The sequence below is a fragment of the Lineus longissimus genome, chromosome 17 (assembly GCF_910592395.1).
Source record: "Lineus longissimus chromosome 17, tnLinLong1.2, whole genome shotgun sequence".
NCBI lineage: Eukaryota > Metazoa > Nemertea > Pilidiophora > Heteronemertea > Lineidae > Lineus > Lineus longissimus.
Window position 1 is genome coordinate 615,209 of NC_088324.1, and position 15,850 is coordinate 631,058.

Genomic DNA, 15,850 nt, shown 5'->3' on the forward strand with positions numbered 1-15,850 from the left:
ACTTTCAGAGAACGGGGAGGGGGTATGGGGGACTCATCCCCCAATGTACTGGCTATATATGTCAGAAGGACGGGGGTTTGGGGGCTCCCCCATGTCAAACAGTTGTGTGAGTTCACTAGAGATTGCTCTTTACATATTAGTTACTTGGTAAGTCCAGTCATGATAGTTACTTGGTGAGTCTAGTAATTATAGTTACTGGGTGAGTCCAGTCATTATAGTTAGTGGGTGGTAAGTCCAGTCATTACAGTTACTTGGTGAGTCTAGTAATTATAGTTACTTGGTAAGTCCAGTCATGATAGTTACTTGGTGAGTCTAGTAATTAAAGTTCCTGGGTAAGTCCAGTCATATTCATACCACCGACAAAAATCAGGGGTATTCTGTCGTGGCTCATGCGTCAGTGTCATCTGCATCAGTGTCAGTGTCGGGGTCCGTTAACTTTCCACTTTCCATCAGTCATTTATTGTTACTTGATATGTCACATCATTCTCACATGCATAACATTCCCTCATAGGATCATTGATTGGCACATGGATGGATCTATGATGATTAATAACAAACTGTGTTTTACACTCGGATCTCATCATAGATTCTATGATGGTCCATGGTAGATCCCATCATCGATCCAATGACGGTGGGTCGCATGTCGACATCAAACATGTCATATGTCAGCGGCAGTAGTCTTGTGAGGAGGGATTAAGATTAAGCAACCTTGACCATTCTGTTTCAGATTGGTTAATCAATCGTCATCACTGCCACCAGCTATGGCAGGTGAGAACACTCGTCATCACTGCCACCAGCTATGGCAGGTGAGAACACTCTCCGGTGGAGGAGATAACAACCATGCTGCAGGGAACGTGTAAGTCTTCAACTGCATCAGATTCCTTCGTTATGTTGACATCTCCTTCCAAATGCTCTTAAAGAAGCTGTACTGCTCTTCATTACTGTAACCATGATGGGAATTTAAAAACCCGAGAAACTTCCGAGTGGATATCAGGCCTCATATAGCTACAATGGGTCCACTTTTGTCTTGGCTGGTCATTCCCTACCAAAAAACGCACGCTGCTGGTCCACCGGGTGATGTCACAAGATTATATATGTCATCATAATCACCTCTGGTGCGATGAGGTGTGTCATTTTTGCAGGTGCCCAGCCATTGGCAGATGTTTTTCTCAAACTTTATATGGTAAGATGTTATTTTCGTCAACATGGCCGACGTTTGGTTTTGGTGCTGAGACATTTGTCCCTTGAACAGCCGATTATAACACCTGATGTGTGGCAGGTCTCTCACAGGTGAAATGTATTTCAAACGGTTTTAAATGCTATTTAATACTGACACTGATTCCCGCAAACAGGCAATTTTTGTTGCTGCAGTTGGCAACATATTCATGACAACAAGACAATCATACCTGGACCAAAACATCCGTAGGATTAGGAAATATTAGCAAATTTAACATAAAATTCATTTTATCTTTCATTCAGACATCAACTACTTTCATTGTCTGAGAATCGTTGATCTGCTCAAGGAGACAGAAGCGGGAAGTAAAAACATGTTTGGGAGATCGCAGCGCATGAAGGTGGGTATAGTTGGTGATGTTCAACAAGTGGTATGATAAAGTGCCCTGCAGAAAAGTGATTTCGTCATTGCGACCGGTGATCATGAATGCATGCGACAAAAAACATATTTGCGGTGGTCATCGCAACCTGCGACAAGAATTGGTGATCGCTGGGACCTGCGACAACATCAAACACAGGAATTACTGGTTGTACCTATATTGTTCATTGTAGCGATAACTGTTGCAGGTCACAGTGATAAAAATCACCTGTTTGCACCATGGTTTGGCCAACATTCAGCATATTCTGTTCCTTGGAGAAAAAGTGATTGACCCTGGAACAGTCCTGGCAAACGCTCACCTCTAGCTACAGAAGAGTTTTGGTGGCAGCAGTTGCTCCGGCCTTCCATCCTCCATCAATCGTCTCAGCATCTTTTGGCTGGGCTCTCCCAGTTCCATCTTGGTTGCGAAGTGTCTTGTCTCTCTTACAGATGGGTGTCCTGATAACAGATGTCAAGTTCTATATCCAATAGGACCTCTCTATTGAGACACCTTTGGCCCTGAGAGTTGCTAACCTTTCAAAGTGAGGAGTACTGTCACCGAAGTCCAAATGATAATGATCAATTTGGATTGAAATCAGCATCTTAAGATAGAGGTGTCTATTGAATGGTGATCTGTTATGTGTCTAGTACAATAAATCCAGAAATATTTGCTGCTATTTTGTTTGCGCTTTTATGAAATGAGAACTTTTTCATACTTTTTATTTACCATTTTGAGAACCTAGTAACAGTACCTACTACCTTCACAATCAGATTTTCTTGTTCATGGCCGTGTAGTTTCAAGATTATCTTTAAACATGAAAAAATGGCTCAAAAAAGGCTCACAACTATTTATGGGTTTGCAGTGTGCATGTCTGGGAAATAATGTTCAAAGTAATTTCCACGGTAGAGTTTGTGTCTTTGTTGTTTAAGGATTGGTGTGAGATTCTCAAACTACATGAAAAGGATGGCGTTTATTTAGGTTAGTCGATTGTGAAATAAAGTTGACGATTGGGTAGGGAATTTATACCACTCAAATTCATCCTTCCAGTCTAACTTTGCATAAGGGTTGACCATAGGGCACCACCATTTTGGCCAGAACTTGAAGTCCTAAAGCAATTAGAACACTTTCAACACGCAGTGAATGCAAGTTTCAAGGGATGGAAGTCTGTTCATTGTCTTCCACAGAACAGACTCACACCCTTCAAATTGGTATTCACTTCATTTTAAAGGCGTTCCAATTATTTTAGGATTTCAAGTTCTAGCCAAAATAGTGGCGCCTATGGTTGTTCCTTAACATGTGCCACCGCGGTTAGGTGCCAGTTGGATTTATTATCCAAGCGACTCTGTCTTCACCCAGAGGTTGAGTCCACGCAGGCTACTCATGTTTTTCACTTGGTGTCATCTTTTGCCTGCCCTGGCAGAGATATCAGATACAAGGAACATCGGTTTTACATCTCATTCAAAAGACTGTGATGAGCCAGGAATTTAGTTTCTTGAAAGCCTTGTGGTTCATCGAGAAATACAGTCCCGGGTTGTTCTCATCAGGATCGAAGGAAGGCTTGATGCAGGGTAGCCAGCACTGATGACCTTCAGGCTATGACACTCCTTGACTATACGAGGAAGAGGGCTTTCAGTAAACTCTGAAAATGTTTTTTCAGCTGAAGTCGCGCAAATCTTGATGAGGAATGTTAATTATGAGGTAACTGCACTGAAGAAACAGATCGTGAAATGTAAACAGATTCAGAAGGATATGGTGAGGAAGGAGTCTGAGTACAGGAGCGGGGAGGCTGAGTATTTTGAGAAATATAATGCAGCGTGTCGATAGATGGAGATCAGGGTATCAGGGTAAGATACATTGAGCATTGCCATCCGAGTGGTTAATCTCAGTGACAAATTTTCTGCAAATTTTCATTGGGTAAGAGTTTTGCCTTCAGGGACAATCGCAAGCAATAGTGTTAAACCAAGAAATATAGCCTCAGAAGTGAAAGTAGGGCTGATTTGTGTTTCTCATTTTTCAGGGCAATAAGATAAAATCAGAGCTGTTATCGTTAGTGAAACATCTTCCTGCCGAGTTTGATAAAATAACAACAGCTACCAGGGACCTCAAAGAACCAGTCAACTTGTATGAAATGTTCATCGAGTTCACATTAAAAAAGGTGAGTACTGGTTTGACTGACATAAAGCCTGTTATTGTCGGAGACTGATATTGCATATGACGTATTATTGGCTGCCAAATCCCCCTATTAGAAGAGCTAAGTCTCCTTATCTAATATCATGACCATTTCCTGATCATTGTAAGCTAAATCTTGGAGATACTTACCTTGGAACATTCCAGCCTCTTCTGATCCTTGCTGCTCAAAGTTGCTGTTCTGAAAGTTTCCTGATCGGATATAATAACATACTACCAGACTAGTTACCTGCATCACTTGTGACCCATGAAACCATGAGAGGCTGACAAGATGAATCTGTGGTGTCGACATTAAGTCTCTCAGCTGCACATACCTTGGTAAGGTGCAGAGACTTCAACTCGCTGAAGATGGGAAGGTTGTTAACCGTGTATGCTAACCGCAGCTTCGCTAGATGTCACAATGAAAAACCAACACATACTAAGCTGTCCCTCCAAGGGACAGGGGACTGTGGCTATATTTGGGTCCACTCAGACAGTTGTGGGTCTGTTAGTACAAGTTTCCAACGTAAGATGGCATTACCATGTTATGGTCAGGTCCTTGCCTGTGACAAGAATCTGTCAGCTCTGTGACATGTGTTATGCCATAGAAGTTTGGTGAGCTTCCCCAGTGTTGCCATGGTAACAGAGCATCATCCATGACATCATCACTGACAGCGTCCAATCCAGGGGCGTATCCAGGTGACAGAAAAAAGTAGGCATGCGCTGCATTTCTCCTCCAGATTTCCGGTTTGTTCCTAAATTTCATAATCTATTTCAAAGATTATGATTAATTGGGGAGGGGGTGCATGTGTCCAGTGTGCCCCCTTTTGGTCTGTGCCTGCAATCGGCCAGTCAGCAATCGACTTTCTGATGATGCCTCATTGGTGAGAGGAATTCACTCTGTTGACCTCATGTGGCCCATCAAACCAAAATGGGTAGCATATTGCTTTAGGGGCCATTTGAGTTATCCACGTGTTCGTATAGCTTAGCAAATCTGCTATGTACATTTTGATAAGAAATCCATCTGTGGATCTTTCCTGATGCTTGAGAGATCCATAAATATGTTCAGAGGAAACAACAAGCTTTTATGGACTTTGTTTGGAGAAATCAAAGTTTTCTGACAAAACATGAGACATTTTCCTTTGGGTGAACTTCATGAAACTTTCTTTGAAATGTATTTTGGATTCTATTTTTGCCAAATTGACTAGTGGAAGACAGATTTGCTGTTCATGAGACATATGAGGTCCTAATCTAAAAGTGGATCAACATCTATATAATTTCATATCATCAGTGCTTCTGGCAGCCTATGACCCGATTGGGTGTGATGGGGTCACAAATAAAGAACAAAAACACTCCCATTCAAATAATATATGTTACATTTTGGGTATAAAGGCATTCTACCCAAGACAAGGTTGATCTGAGCTCATAATCTAAAAGTGGATCAACATCTATATAATTTCATATCATCAGTGCTTCTGGCAGCCTACGACCCGATTGGATGTGATGGGGGTCACAAATAAAGAACAAAAAGTCTCACATTAAACTTACATTTTGGATATAAAGGCATTCTACCCAAGACAAGGTTAATCTGAGCTCATAATCTAAAAGTGGATCAACATCTATATAATTTCATATCATCAGTGCTTCTGGCAGCCTACGACCCGATTGGATGTGATGGGGGTCACAAATAAAGAACAAAAACTCTCACATTAAACTTACATTTTGGATATAAAGGCATTCTACCCAAGACAAGGTTAATCTGAGCTTGTATCAACTCATTATTTCAAGATTACCTTTTTACAGACACCCTGTACACTGGGGATGTCAATCAATGCTATAAACCAGGAATTGCATAATTGATCAGCTAACTCACAATCAGGTGTACAGCACCTGACATATTTAACCCTTTTGCTACTAACTGCCTGATTTCACCTGCTGTATTTATGTCAGAATATTCCTGTAGAAATCAAGCTTTATATTTCATACAGCGCTGTATTGAAAATCCGTCGTTGTATGATTGACAGTTGAAGGCAAAAGTAAGTAGTAAAGAGCCTGAACGGCAACTTGGACCCCCTGCAGAAATCTGCTTCCATATTTTGTCCCATTCAAAGCAGTTATACTAATAGTAGCGACACAAAACACTGCTTCAACCAAAAGGAGGCTGTTTATATTTTACATTGAAAACATTACTAAGTTGTAACCAAGGTGTTTTAGAATATGCCTGTCCAATACAGCTAACATACACACTGTTACCAGTCCAGGATGAGGTGAATTCTGAAACATTTCTTTTAAATTCCAATACAGCTAACATACAGACTGTTACCAGTCCAGGATGAGGTGAATTCTGAAACATTTCTTTTAAATTCCAATACAGCTAACATACAGACTGTTATCAGTCCAGGATGAGGTGAATTCTGAAACATTTCTTTTAAATTCCAATACAGCTAACATACAGACTGTTACCAGTCGAGGAAGAGGTTGAATTCTGAAACATTTCTTTTAAATTCCAATACAGCTAACATACAGACTGTTACCAGTCCAGGATGAGGTGAATTCTGAAACATTTCTTTTAAATTCCAATACAGCTAACATACAGACTGTTACCAGTCCAGGATGAGGTGAATTCTGAAACATTTCTTTTAAATTCCAATACAGCTAACATACAGACTGTTACCAGTCCAGGATGAGGTGAATTCTGAAACATTTCTTTTAAATTCCAATACAGCTAACATACAGACTGTTATCAGTCCAGGATGAGGTGAATTCTGAAACATTTCTTTTAAATGCCAATACAGCTAACATACAGACTGTTACCAGTCCAGGAAGAGGTTGAATTCTGAAACATTTCTTTTAAATTCCAATACAGCTAACATACAGACTGTTACCAGTCCAGGATGAGGTGAATTCTGAAACATTTCTTTTAAATTCCAATACAGCTAACATACAGACTGTTACCAGTCCAGGATGAGGTTGAATTCTGAAACATTTCTTTTAAATTCCAATACAGCTAACATACAGACTGTTACCAGTCCAGGAAGAGGTTGAATTCTGAAACATTTCTTTTAAAATTCCAATACAGCTAACATACAGACTGTTACCAGTCCAGGATGAGGTGAATTCTGAAACATTTCTTTTAAATTCCAATACAGCTAACATACAGACTGTTACCAGTCCAGGATGAGGTTGAATTCTGAAACATTTCTTTTAAATTCCAATACATCTAACATACAGACTGTTACCAGTCCAGGATGAGGTGAATTCTGAAACATTTCTTTTAAATTCCAATATGCTAACATACAGACTGTTACCAGTCCAGGATGAGGTTGAATTCTGAAACATTTCTTTTAAATTCCAATATGCTAACATACAGACTGTTACCAGTCCAGGATGAGGTGAATTCTGAAACATTTCTTTTAAATTCCAATACAGCTAACATACAGACTGTTACCAGTCCAGGATGAGGTTAAATTCTGAAACATTTCTTTTAAATTCCAATACATCTAACATACAGACTGTTACCAGTCCAGGATGAGGTGAATTCTGAAACATTTCTTTTAAATTCCAATACAGGTAACATACAGACTGTTACCAGTCCAGGATGAGGTTGAATTCTGAAACATTTCTTTTAAATTCCAAAACATCTAACATACAGACTGTTACCAGTCCAGGATGAGGTGAATTCTGAAACATTTCTTTTAAACTCCAATACAGCTAACATACAGACTGTTACCAGTCCAGGATGAGGTGAATTCTGAAACATTTCTTTTAAATTCCAATACAGCTAACATACAGACTGTTACCAGTCCAAGATGAGGTTGAATTTGAGATGACGCGGCAAGTAATAAATGCATATTGGAATACATTTAGAGTGCACTGTTGGGCGCCTCGCCTGGGAAATTAATGGTGCGTCGTGACCTTGTTTGGGAGTGTTCCCGACTAAGGACGAAGGCTTAGACATGGATAACAAACTCCGACGCTGTCCAAGGACATGATGTATGAAACTGGAAATGTTTCCAAATTAAACCTCATCCCAAACCTTTTACAGAACTATGAGATATAAGCATGTCTTATGACAGATATCTTTGAAGTGAGTTGAGTGAAAAGCTAAAGTACCAAAATGCACATCCTTATAAACCAGTTATTAGAAAGCTTTAGAGGTTCAAACAAAATTCTACCAGCTTCCCTGCCTTTCTTCATTATAAGAATACTTCTTATAGTCAACAATTTATTGTTACAGTTTATATAGTAAACGACCTGCAGCAGTGTGAATAGTTCACACAGTTTATAGTTCATGTGGTTTATATTGTTTTCAATAGTTCTATTTATCGATGTGGATTACCGGTATATAATCTATTACTAGGATAAGTCTACAATACTCAACATCATTCCCTGTTGTCTAGATAATACAGGGTTCCCGATTTTAAACTCTTCACATATTTCTCCTCTGAAATCATTGAAATGAACTCTGCAAAGTCTACTTTCTCTAAACGGAATCTGTGAAATAAGAGGTTATGGTTTACCTTGTAATAGCAGAGAAAATACTCATAGTTTCATCGATATAAGACTCTTTCTGAATACTGTAAACCCTGAAATTTTCGAAACTGCACCATAAAATGCGAATTCAAAAATCCAGAAAATTTCAACCTCAATGCATTAACCCTTTCAGCGGCAAACATTTTATTGTTACAGTACCTAAAGTGTAAATAGTTGATACAGTTTATATAGTTCATGTAGTTTATATAATTCACATAAACCAGTTGTTAGAAAGCTTAAGCTTCAAACAAAATTCTACTACTCTCCTTGTCTTTCTTCATCATAAGAATATTTCATTCAGTTTAAAGTTTATTGTTACAGTTTATATAGTAAATGTACCTTCAGTTTAAATAGTTAACACAGTTGATTATAATGTTTTATTAGTATAAGTCAACAACATTTGTTGTCATCCAGATAAGATGGCTCTCGATTTCAAACTCTTTACCTGTTTTCTCCGGAATTAATTGAACATGTTAAATGAAATTTGCAATCTCCACTTTCACTGAACTGAGGTTGGTGAAAAGTACTTTTGGTTTACCCAGTAGTTGCAGAGAGAACTCTGGTTTCACAAACTGTTTCATACAGTTTGAAGTTTATTGTGACAGTACTGACAGTTTAAATAGTTGATAGTTTATGTAGTTTATATAGTTCAATATGGTTCATAATCATATGGTTCATAATCATATGGTTCATATAACCTATTGCTAGTACAAGTCTACTCAACTAAGCAACATTCCCTGTCATCTAGATGAAACAGGGATATCGGTTTAAAACTATCTTTCACCTGAATTCTGCCATTTCCACAGTCGCGTCCCAAAACATACAGTTAACAGTTTATCATGACAGTTTATATAGTTAATGTACCTACAGTTTAAATAGTTAATACAGCTTTTATAGTTTTGTGTATCTATTATATAATCTATTACCAGTCTACAGTCCAGATAAAACAGGGTTATATAGATTTCTCTCTGAGCCACAGTGTCTTGAAATGAACACTGCGATGTCCTCTTTCACTGAACATTTAATTGGTTTTACACATTAATTGCACAGAGCACTCTAGTTTGAACAATCTAAGACCTTTTCTATCCACATTACAGACAAGTCCCTGTGAATTATTTACTAGGTCATTTCTAATAGCAAAAACCTCTGTAGGGCAGATTATTCTGAATTGTTGAGATAGTGACTTTTTGGTCCAATCACCCCCCCCCCCCCGCAAATACGGACTGTAAACTAAAATAGTGGCTTCTCGGGTCTGCTTTTAGACCAGTAAGCCCACCTTGTGAGAAGTTTGTATAATTAATGAAGATAAACACTGTGTTCACTTGATTATAGGGATAAAGCCAGATGGTTTGTTTATCCAACTGCTCAGTACATCACAATGCCAAGCTACCTTTTATTGTTACATTAATTGCAGTGTATTGAGTTGGAGATTCAGCTCGGAGAAAAAGCTGTAAATCATCCCCTCTCAAGTGTCTGGAGTACTAGTTTCTTTCATCATCCAGTTAATCCACCCCTTTAAAGTGTCTAAAGTACTAATTTCTTTCATCTTCCATCTGGTCATTCGACCACTGATGATGTCAACAGCGAGGTATGTCCATTTCTCATCTATGGATTCCCATTCTCGGATAACGGCCCCAGTATCTATGGTGTCCTTGGTCTGTCCAAGGCAACACCTGGCATGGTCTCTCCCCTCACCTTCTGTGGACTCAGTTTCCAGTGGAACTGTCCCAGGGACTCTGGTGTTCTTGGTCTGTCCAAGGCAACTCCTGGCATGGTCTCTCCCCTCCACTTCTGTGGACTCAGTTTCCAGTGGAACTGTCCCAGGGACTCTGGTGTACTTGGTCTGTCCAAGGCAACTCCTGGCATGGTCTCTCCCCTCCACTTCTGTGGTGGATTCATCTTCTATTGAAACAGCCGCAGGGTTTGCAGCGTCCTCAATCTTTTCATGTGAGGTCCTTACATTGTCTTTCACCGTTGCTGTTTGACATTCAATATCAACACCAACATCTTTGGTTTCTTCTCCCTTTCTGCACAGCCTTCTCACAAAGGCTTTCATTATGCTGGCCACTTTTGCACTCTTGGCAACATCAAGTTTGAGTCCCGCCAAGACATTGTGACCTGGTGCAAAGAATGTAGGGATGAAACCCTTGTGGAGGGCGTCAGCAAGGTCCTCATACACCTTACACACCATCTCACCAAGACTCTGCTCTGACTTACGGAAATCCTCAGCATTCATCAGAAACATGGACTTCAGCTGGTAACTGCTGATGTAGTCATCAACATTCTTAGGTAGACCTTCACCTTCAGCAATCATGATGCGGCACACATCTGGGTTCTTCAGACATTTGGCTGTGATATACACATTCTTGATCCTGTTTTCTAGGCTATTGATATGTTCCACCTCAAGATGTGAAAACGATATCCGCCAGAGTTCATCTAATTGTTGTTTCGTCAACTGCTTGGCTAGTTTGCTCTTTTCATGAGGTGGCTTAGGTACCAGGAGGTATCCCCTCTTCTTGAGTTCATTGTGGTCCATCAACCAGGTGCTTTGTTTGAATTCCTCCCGCCAGTCATCAAAGTGAACACAAGGCACAGCATCAACTGATACACGCAGTTGGTTTGATTCCCAATCAAGTAAAATGGGAGAACAGGCTTTTCGATTTTTGTCCTCATAAAGAGGATAGGAAACAACAAATTCGTAATATTTCAATCCATATCCAGGCGGTTTTGATTTAATAGTAGTCGTCAATTCATCGAAAAAATATTGATGAAAGCTTCTGCTGCCACTTGGCAAATATCTTTTGCCTCCAGAATATTGCGCATATCCTGAATGCACTGGTTTGGGATGAGTTGACCTCTCCTCATATAGGAACAGTATGTCCATTTCATTAGGGAGACCAACCCTACATCTCTCTGCAACACTACCACAAACCTTCTGATTCTGGCTGGCATCAAATAGCCTTAACATTTCACCTGTATGCAGGGAATCAGGCATAAATTTCAAAACTGCATCATGCACCTTCTGTGCCGTCGCATTAGGTATTTCCAAGACACTTCCTATCCCTGGAACTTGGCTGAAGTTTTCTAGTGGCATTTTGAGTATCTCTACTGGACTAATTGAGAACCATTTCAAATAATCAATGCAATCAGAAAATGGCAAGCAACATATTGCAGAAGATGCTTCCTCGAATCCTTTCAGTAATGGTAACCGGACAATATCAATAAATCCATGAGTGCAACTCAACTGAAGACAATTTTGAAGTAGTGGAGTTGCAAGGTCATTACTATCTTCCACTACATCCAAAATCATTCTTGCACACCAGGTGTATCCAAGATCAACACATGTACGTATTGAAGATTTAGGGTGAGCCTGGTCGGTTTTGATCCAATGTGATACCATATCCTCATCTCTTCTCTCGATAGAAATATCAATAGGAGTCCAACCAGATTGTTCACCTTTAGGATTTACACCAAGACTAACCAGGTAATCTACAAGATCAGTATTGGATGATTGAGACGCCATGTGCATCACATTCCACCCATTGTTATCAGTGGCGTTCACATCAGCCCCGAGACTGATGAGATGTTTGAACATGTCCAGGTTACCCTTCCATGATGAGATCATTAGCGGGGTGCTATCATCACCAGTCCTACAGTTCACATCCAAGCCGAGGCTATTAACCAGGTAATCTACAAGATCAGTACTGGATGATCGAGCTGCCCAGTGCATCACATTCCACCCATTCTTATCAGTGGCGTTTACATCAGCCCCGAGACTGATGAGATGTTTGAACATGTCCAGGTTACCCTCCGTTGATGAGATCATTAGCGGGGTGCTATCATCACCAGTCCTACAGTTCACATCCAAGCCGAGGCTATTAACCAGGTAATCTACAAGATCAGTACTGGATGATCGAGCTGCCCAGTGCATCACATTCCACCCATTCTTATCAGTGGCGTTTACATCAGCCCCGAGACTGATGAGATGTTTGAACATGTCCAGGTTACCCTTCCATGATGAGATCATTAGCGGGGTGCTATCACCACCAGTCCTACAGTTCACATCCAAGCCGAAGCTATTAACCAGGTAATCCACAAGATCAGTATTGGATGAGTGAGCTGCCATGTGCATCACATTGAGCCCATTCTTATCAGTGGCGTTTACATCAGCCCCGAGACTGATGAGATGTTTGAACATGTCCAGGTTACCCTCCGTTGATGAGAACAGTAACGGGGTTTTATTATCACCAGTCTTACAGTTCACATCCAAGCCGAGGCTATTAACCAGGTGATCTACAAGATCAGTACTGGATGATCGAGCTGCCATGTGCATCACATTGAGCCCATTCTCATCAGTGGCGTTTACATCAGCCCCGAGACTGATGAGATGTTTGAACATGTCCAGGTTACCCTTCCATGGTGAGAACAGTAGCGGGGTGCTATCATCACCAGTCCTACAGTTCACATCCAAGCGGAGGCTATTAACCAGGTAATCTACAAGATCAGTATTGGATGAGTGAGCTGCCATGTGCATCACATTGAGCCCATTCTCATCAGTGGCTGTCACATCAGCCCCGAGACTGATGAGATGTTTGAACATGTCCAGGTTACCCTCCGCTGATGAGAACAGAAGCGGGGTTTTATCATTACCAGTCCTACAGTTCACATCCAAGCCGAGGCTATTAACCAGGTAATCTACAAGATCAGTATTGGATGATCGAGCTGCCATGCGCATCACATTGAGCCCATTCTTATCAGTGGCGTTTACATCAGCCCCGAGACTGATGAGATGTTTGAACATGTCCAGGTTACCCTTCCATGGTGAGAACAGTAGCGGGGTGCTATCATCACCAGTCCTACAGTTCACATCCAAGCGGAGGCTATTAACCAGGTAATCTACAAGATCAGTATTGGATGAGTGAGCTGCCATGTGCATCACATTGAGCCCATTCTCATCAGTGGCTGTCACATCAGCCCTGAGACTGATGAGATGTTTGAACATGTCCAGGTTACCCTTCCATGATGAGATCATTAGCGGGGTGCTATCACCACCAGTCCTACAGTTCACATCCAAGCCGAGGCTATTAACCAGGTAATCTACAAGATCAGTACTGGATGATCGAGCTGCCCAGTGCACCACATTCCACCCATTCTTATCAGTGGCTTTCACATCAGCCCCGAGACTGATGAGATGTTTGAACATGTCCAGGTTACCCATCAATGATGAGAACAGTAGCGGGGTTCTATCATTACCAGTCCTACAGTTCACATCCAAGCGGAGGCTATTAACCAGGTAATCTACAAGATCAGTATTGGATGATAGAGTTGCCTTGTGCATCACATTCCACCTATTCTTATCAGTGGCGTTCACATCAGCCCCGAGACTGATGAGATGTTTGAACATGTCCAGGTTACCCTTCCATGATAAGAACATTAGCAAGGTTCTATCATCACCAGTCCTACAGTTCACATCCAAGCGGAGGCTATTAACCAGGTAATCTACAAGATCAGTATTGGATGATAGAGTTGCCCAGTGCATCACATTCCACCCATTCTTATTAGTGGCGTTTACATCAGCCCTGAGACTGATGAGATGTTTGAACATGTCCAGGTTACCCTTCCATGATGAGAACAGTAACGGGGTTCTATTATCACCAGTCTTACAGTTCACATCCAAGCCGAGGCTATTAACCAGGTGATCTACAAGATCAGTATTGGATGATAGAGTTGCCTTGTGCATCACATTGAGCCCATTCTTATCAGTGGCGTTTACATCAGCCCCGAGACTGATGAGATGTTTGAACATGTCCAAGTTACCCTTCCATGATGAGAACAGTAACGGGGTTCTATTATCACCAGTCTTACAGTTCACATCCAAGCCGAGGCTATTAACCAGGTGATCTACAAGATCAGTATTGGATGATAGAGTTGCCTTGTGCATCACATTGAGCCCATTCTTATCAGTGGCTTTCACATCAGCCCCGAGACTGATGAGATGTTTGAACATGTCCAGGTTACCCTTCCATGATGAGAACAGTAGCGGGGTGCTATCATCACCAGTCCTACAGTTCACATCCAAGCCGAGGCTATTAACCAGGTAATCTACAAGATCAGTACTGGATGATCGAGCTGCCATGTGCATCACATTGAGCCCATTCTTATCAGTGGCTGTCACATCAGCCCCGAGACTGATGAGATGTTTGAACATGTCCAGGTTACCCTTCGATGATGAGAACAGTAGCGGGGTGCTATCATCACCAGTCCTACAGTTCACATCCAAGCCGAGGCTATTAACCAGGTAATCTACAAGATCAGTATTGGATGATCGAGACGCCATGTGCATCACATTGAGCCCATTCTTATCAGTGGCTTTCACATCAGCCCCGAGACTGATGAGATGTTTGAACATGTCCAGGTTACCCTCCGTTGATGAGAACAGTAGCGGGGTGCTATCATCACCAGTCCTACAGTTCACATCCAAGCCGAAGCTATTAACCAGGTAATCTACAAGATCAGTATTGGATGATCGAGCTGCCCAGTGCAATGCATTGCATCCTACTTTGTTTTCAGCGAAGACATCAGTCCCAAGGCTTATGAAGTATTTCACCATGTCCATGTTACCCGTTAATGAGCAGTGTGCCAAGGGATTACTGCCAGCCTTTGCTTTACAGTTGACATCAGCTCCTTGACTGACTAGGTACTCAACAACTTTGTGTTCACTTGACATTGCCGCACAATGCAGCACCATCTGCCCCTCGTCATTCTTGGCGGTGATATCTGCCCCCTGGTGGACAAGAGACTGAACTAGATCCAAGTTGCCATCTTTGGCCGCTTTGTGTAAAGGATACTTTTCAGGTTTCTCACCAGGTGGCATTTCACCACTACTCTTTTGTGAAGTTATCGCCGCGGCCATTTTGATAAAATGGAAATTAAATATATTTATCGTTGATATGATACAGAATTGTTTAATCCTGAAAGTGAAACTATTTGACTTGTCTGAAGAAGAAGTAGTTGTTTCGTGATTGTTTACCTTTGTCTGTGCACAGAATCTTACTTTGTATAATTGTCTGCGTTCCAAGCAAATGGTTAATGTCTTACAGATTTTGATGTTCTTTTATGCAATCCTTTCTGTTATTGTGGGTTAGGGTATTGTATTGGCTTGCATTAGGATGATAACTAAGAGGTCAATTTGTTAGTTCAACTCTAAACTAGAACTTTTTGAGAAATGAAAATAATCACTGATTGATATGTTCCTTGGTGCAATGGAGAGAGGCTTTGGAGATCTTTCAAATTGTGTAGTTTTTTTTTCAGTTGGCTTTGAAAAAAATGACTATTTATGACGTTGTCTGATATAAGACTACTTTAAGATTCCTTTTGCAAGTTTCTATTCAAACTGGTTGTAAGAATGCACACATTGATCATGTCAATCTTATAGCAATGTATTATGATCAATACTGGAAAGACAAATTTGCAAATGATTTTTTCTTCTGACTAAAGAAATTTGTAGGAAAAATACTGGTCAGTTAAAATGAAATGAACCTGTGAATGTCAATGCCTTT

General features: G+C 40.9%; 1 protein-coding gene and 1 long non-coding RNA gene across 5 annotated transcripts in view; both read left to right on the forward strand.

Annotated features, from left to right (window-relative positions):
- Window positions 1-15,850, forward strand: part of LOC135501914 (CDK5 regulatory subunit-associated protein 3-like) — a 281,400-nt gene that overhangs the window by 25,729 nt on the left and 239,821 nt on the right. For 3 of the 4 annotated variants that reach the window (XM_064794348.1, XM_064794349.1, XM_064794347.1), the window contains exons 3-7: window positions 728-856; window positions 1,480-1,574; window positions 2,522-2,570; window positions 3,250-3,344; window positions 3,610-3,747. In XM_064794348.1, coding sequence (XP_064650418.1) covers window positions 841-856; window positions 1,480-1,574; window positions 2,522-2,570; window positions 3,250-3,344; window positions 3,610-3,747 — 393 coding nt within the window. In that variant the 5' untranslated portion in view covers window positions 728-840. The remainder of the gene's footprint in view (window positions 1-727; window positions 857-1,479; window positions 1,575-2,521; window positions 2,571-3,249; window positions 3,345-3,609; window positions 3,748-15,850) is intronic. The other variant, XM_064794350.1, reaches the window with a different exon arrangement.
- Window positions 6,593-7,318, forward strand: LOC135501928 (uncharacterized). The gene is made up of 3 exons (XR_010449678.1): window positions 6,593-7,011; window positions 7,081-7,220; window positions 7,292-7,318. It is a non-coding gene; the product is annotated as an uncharacterized LOC135501928 (long non-coding RNA).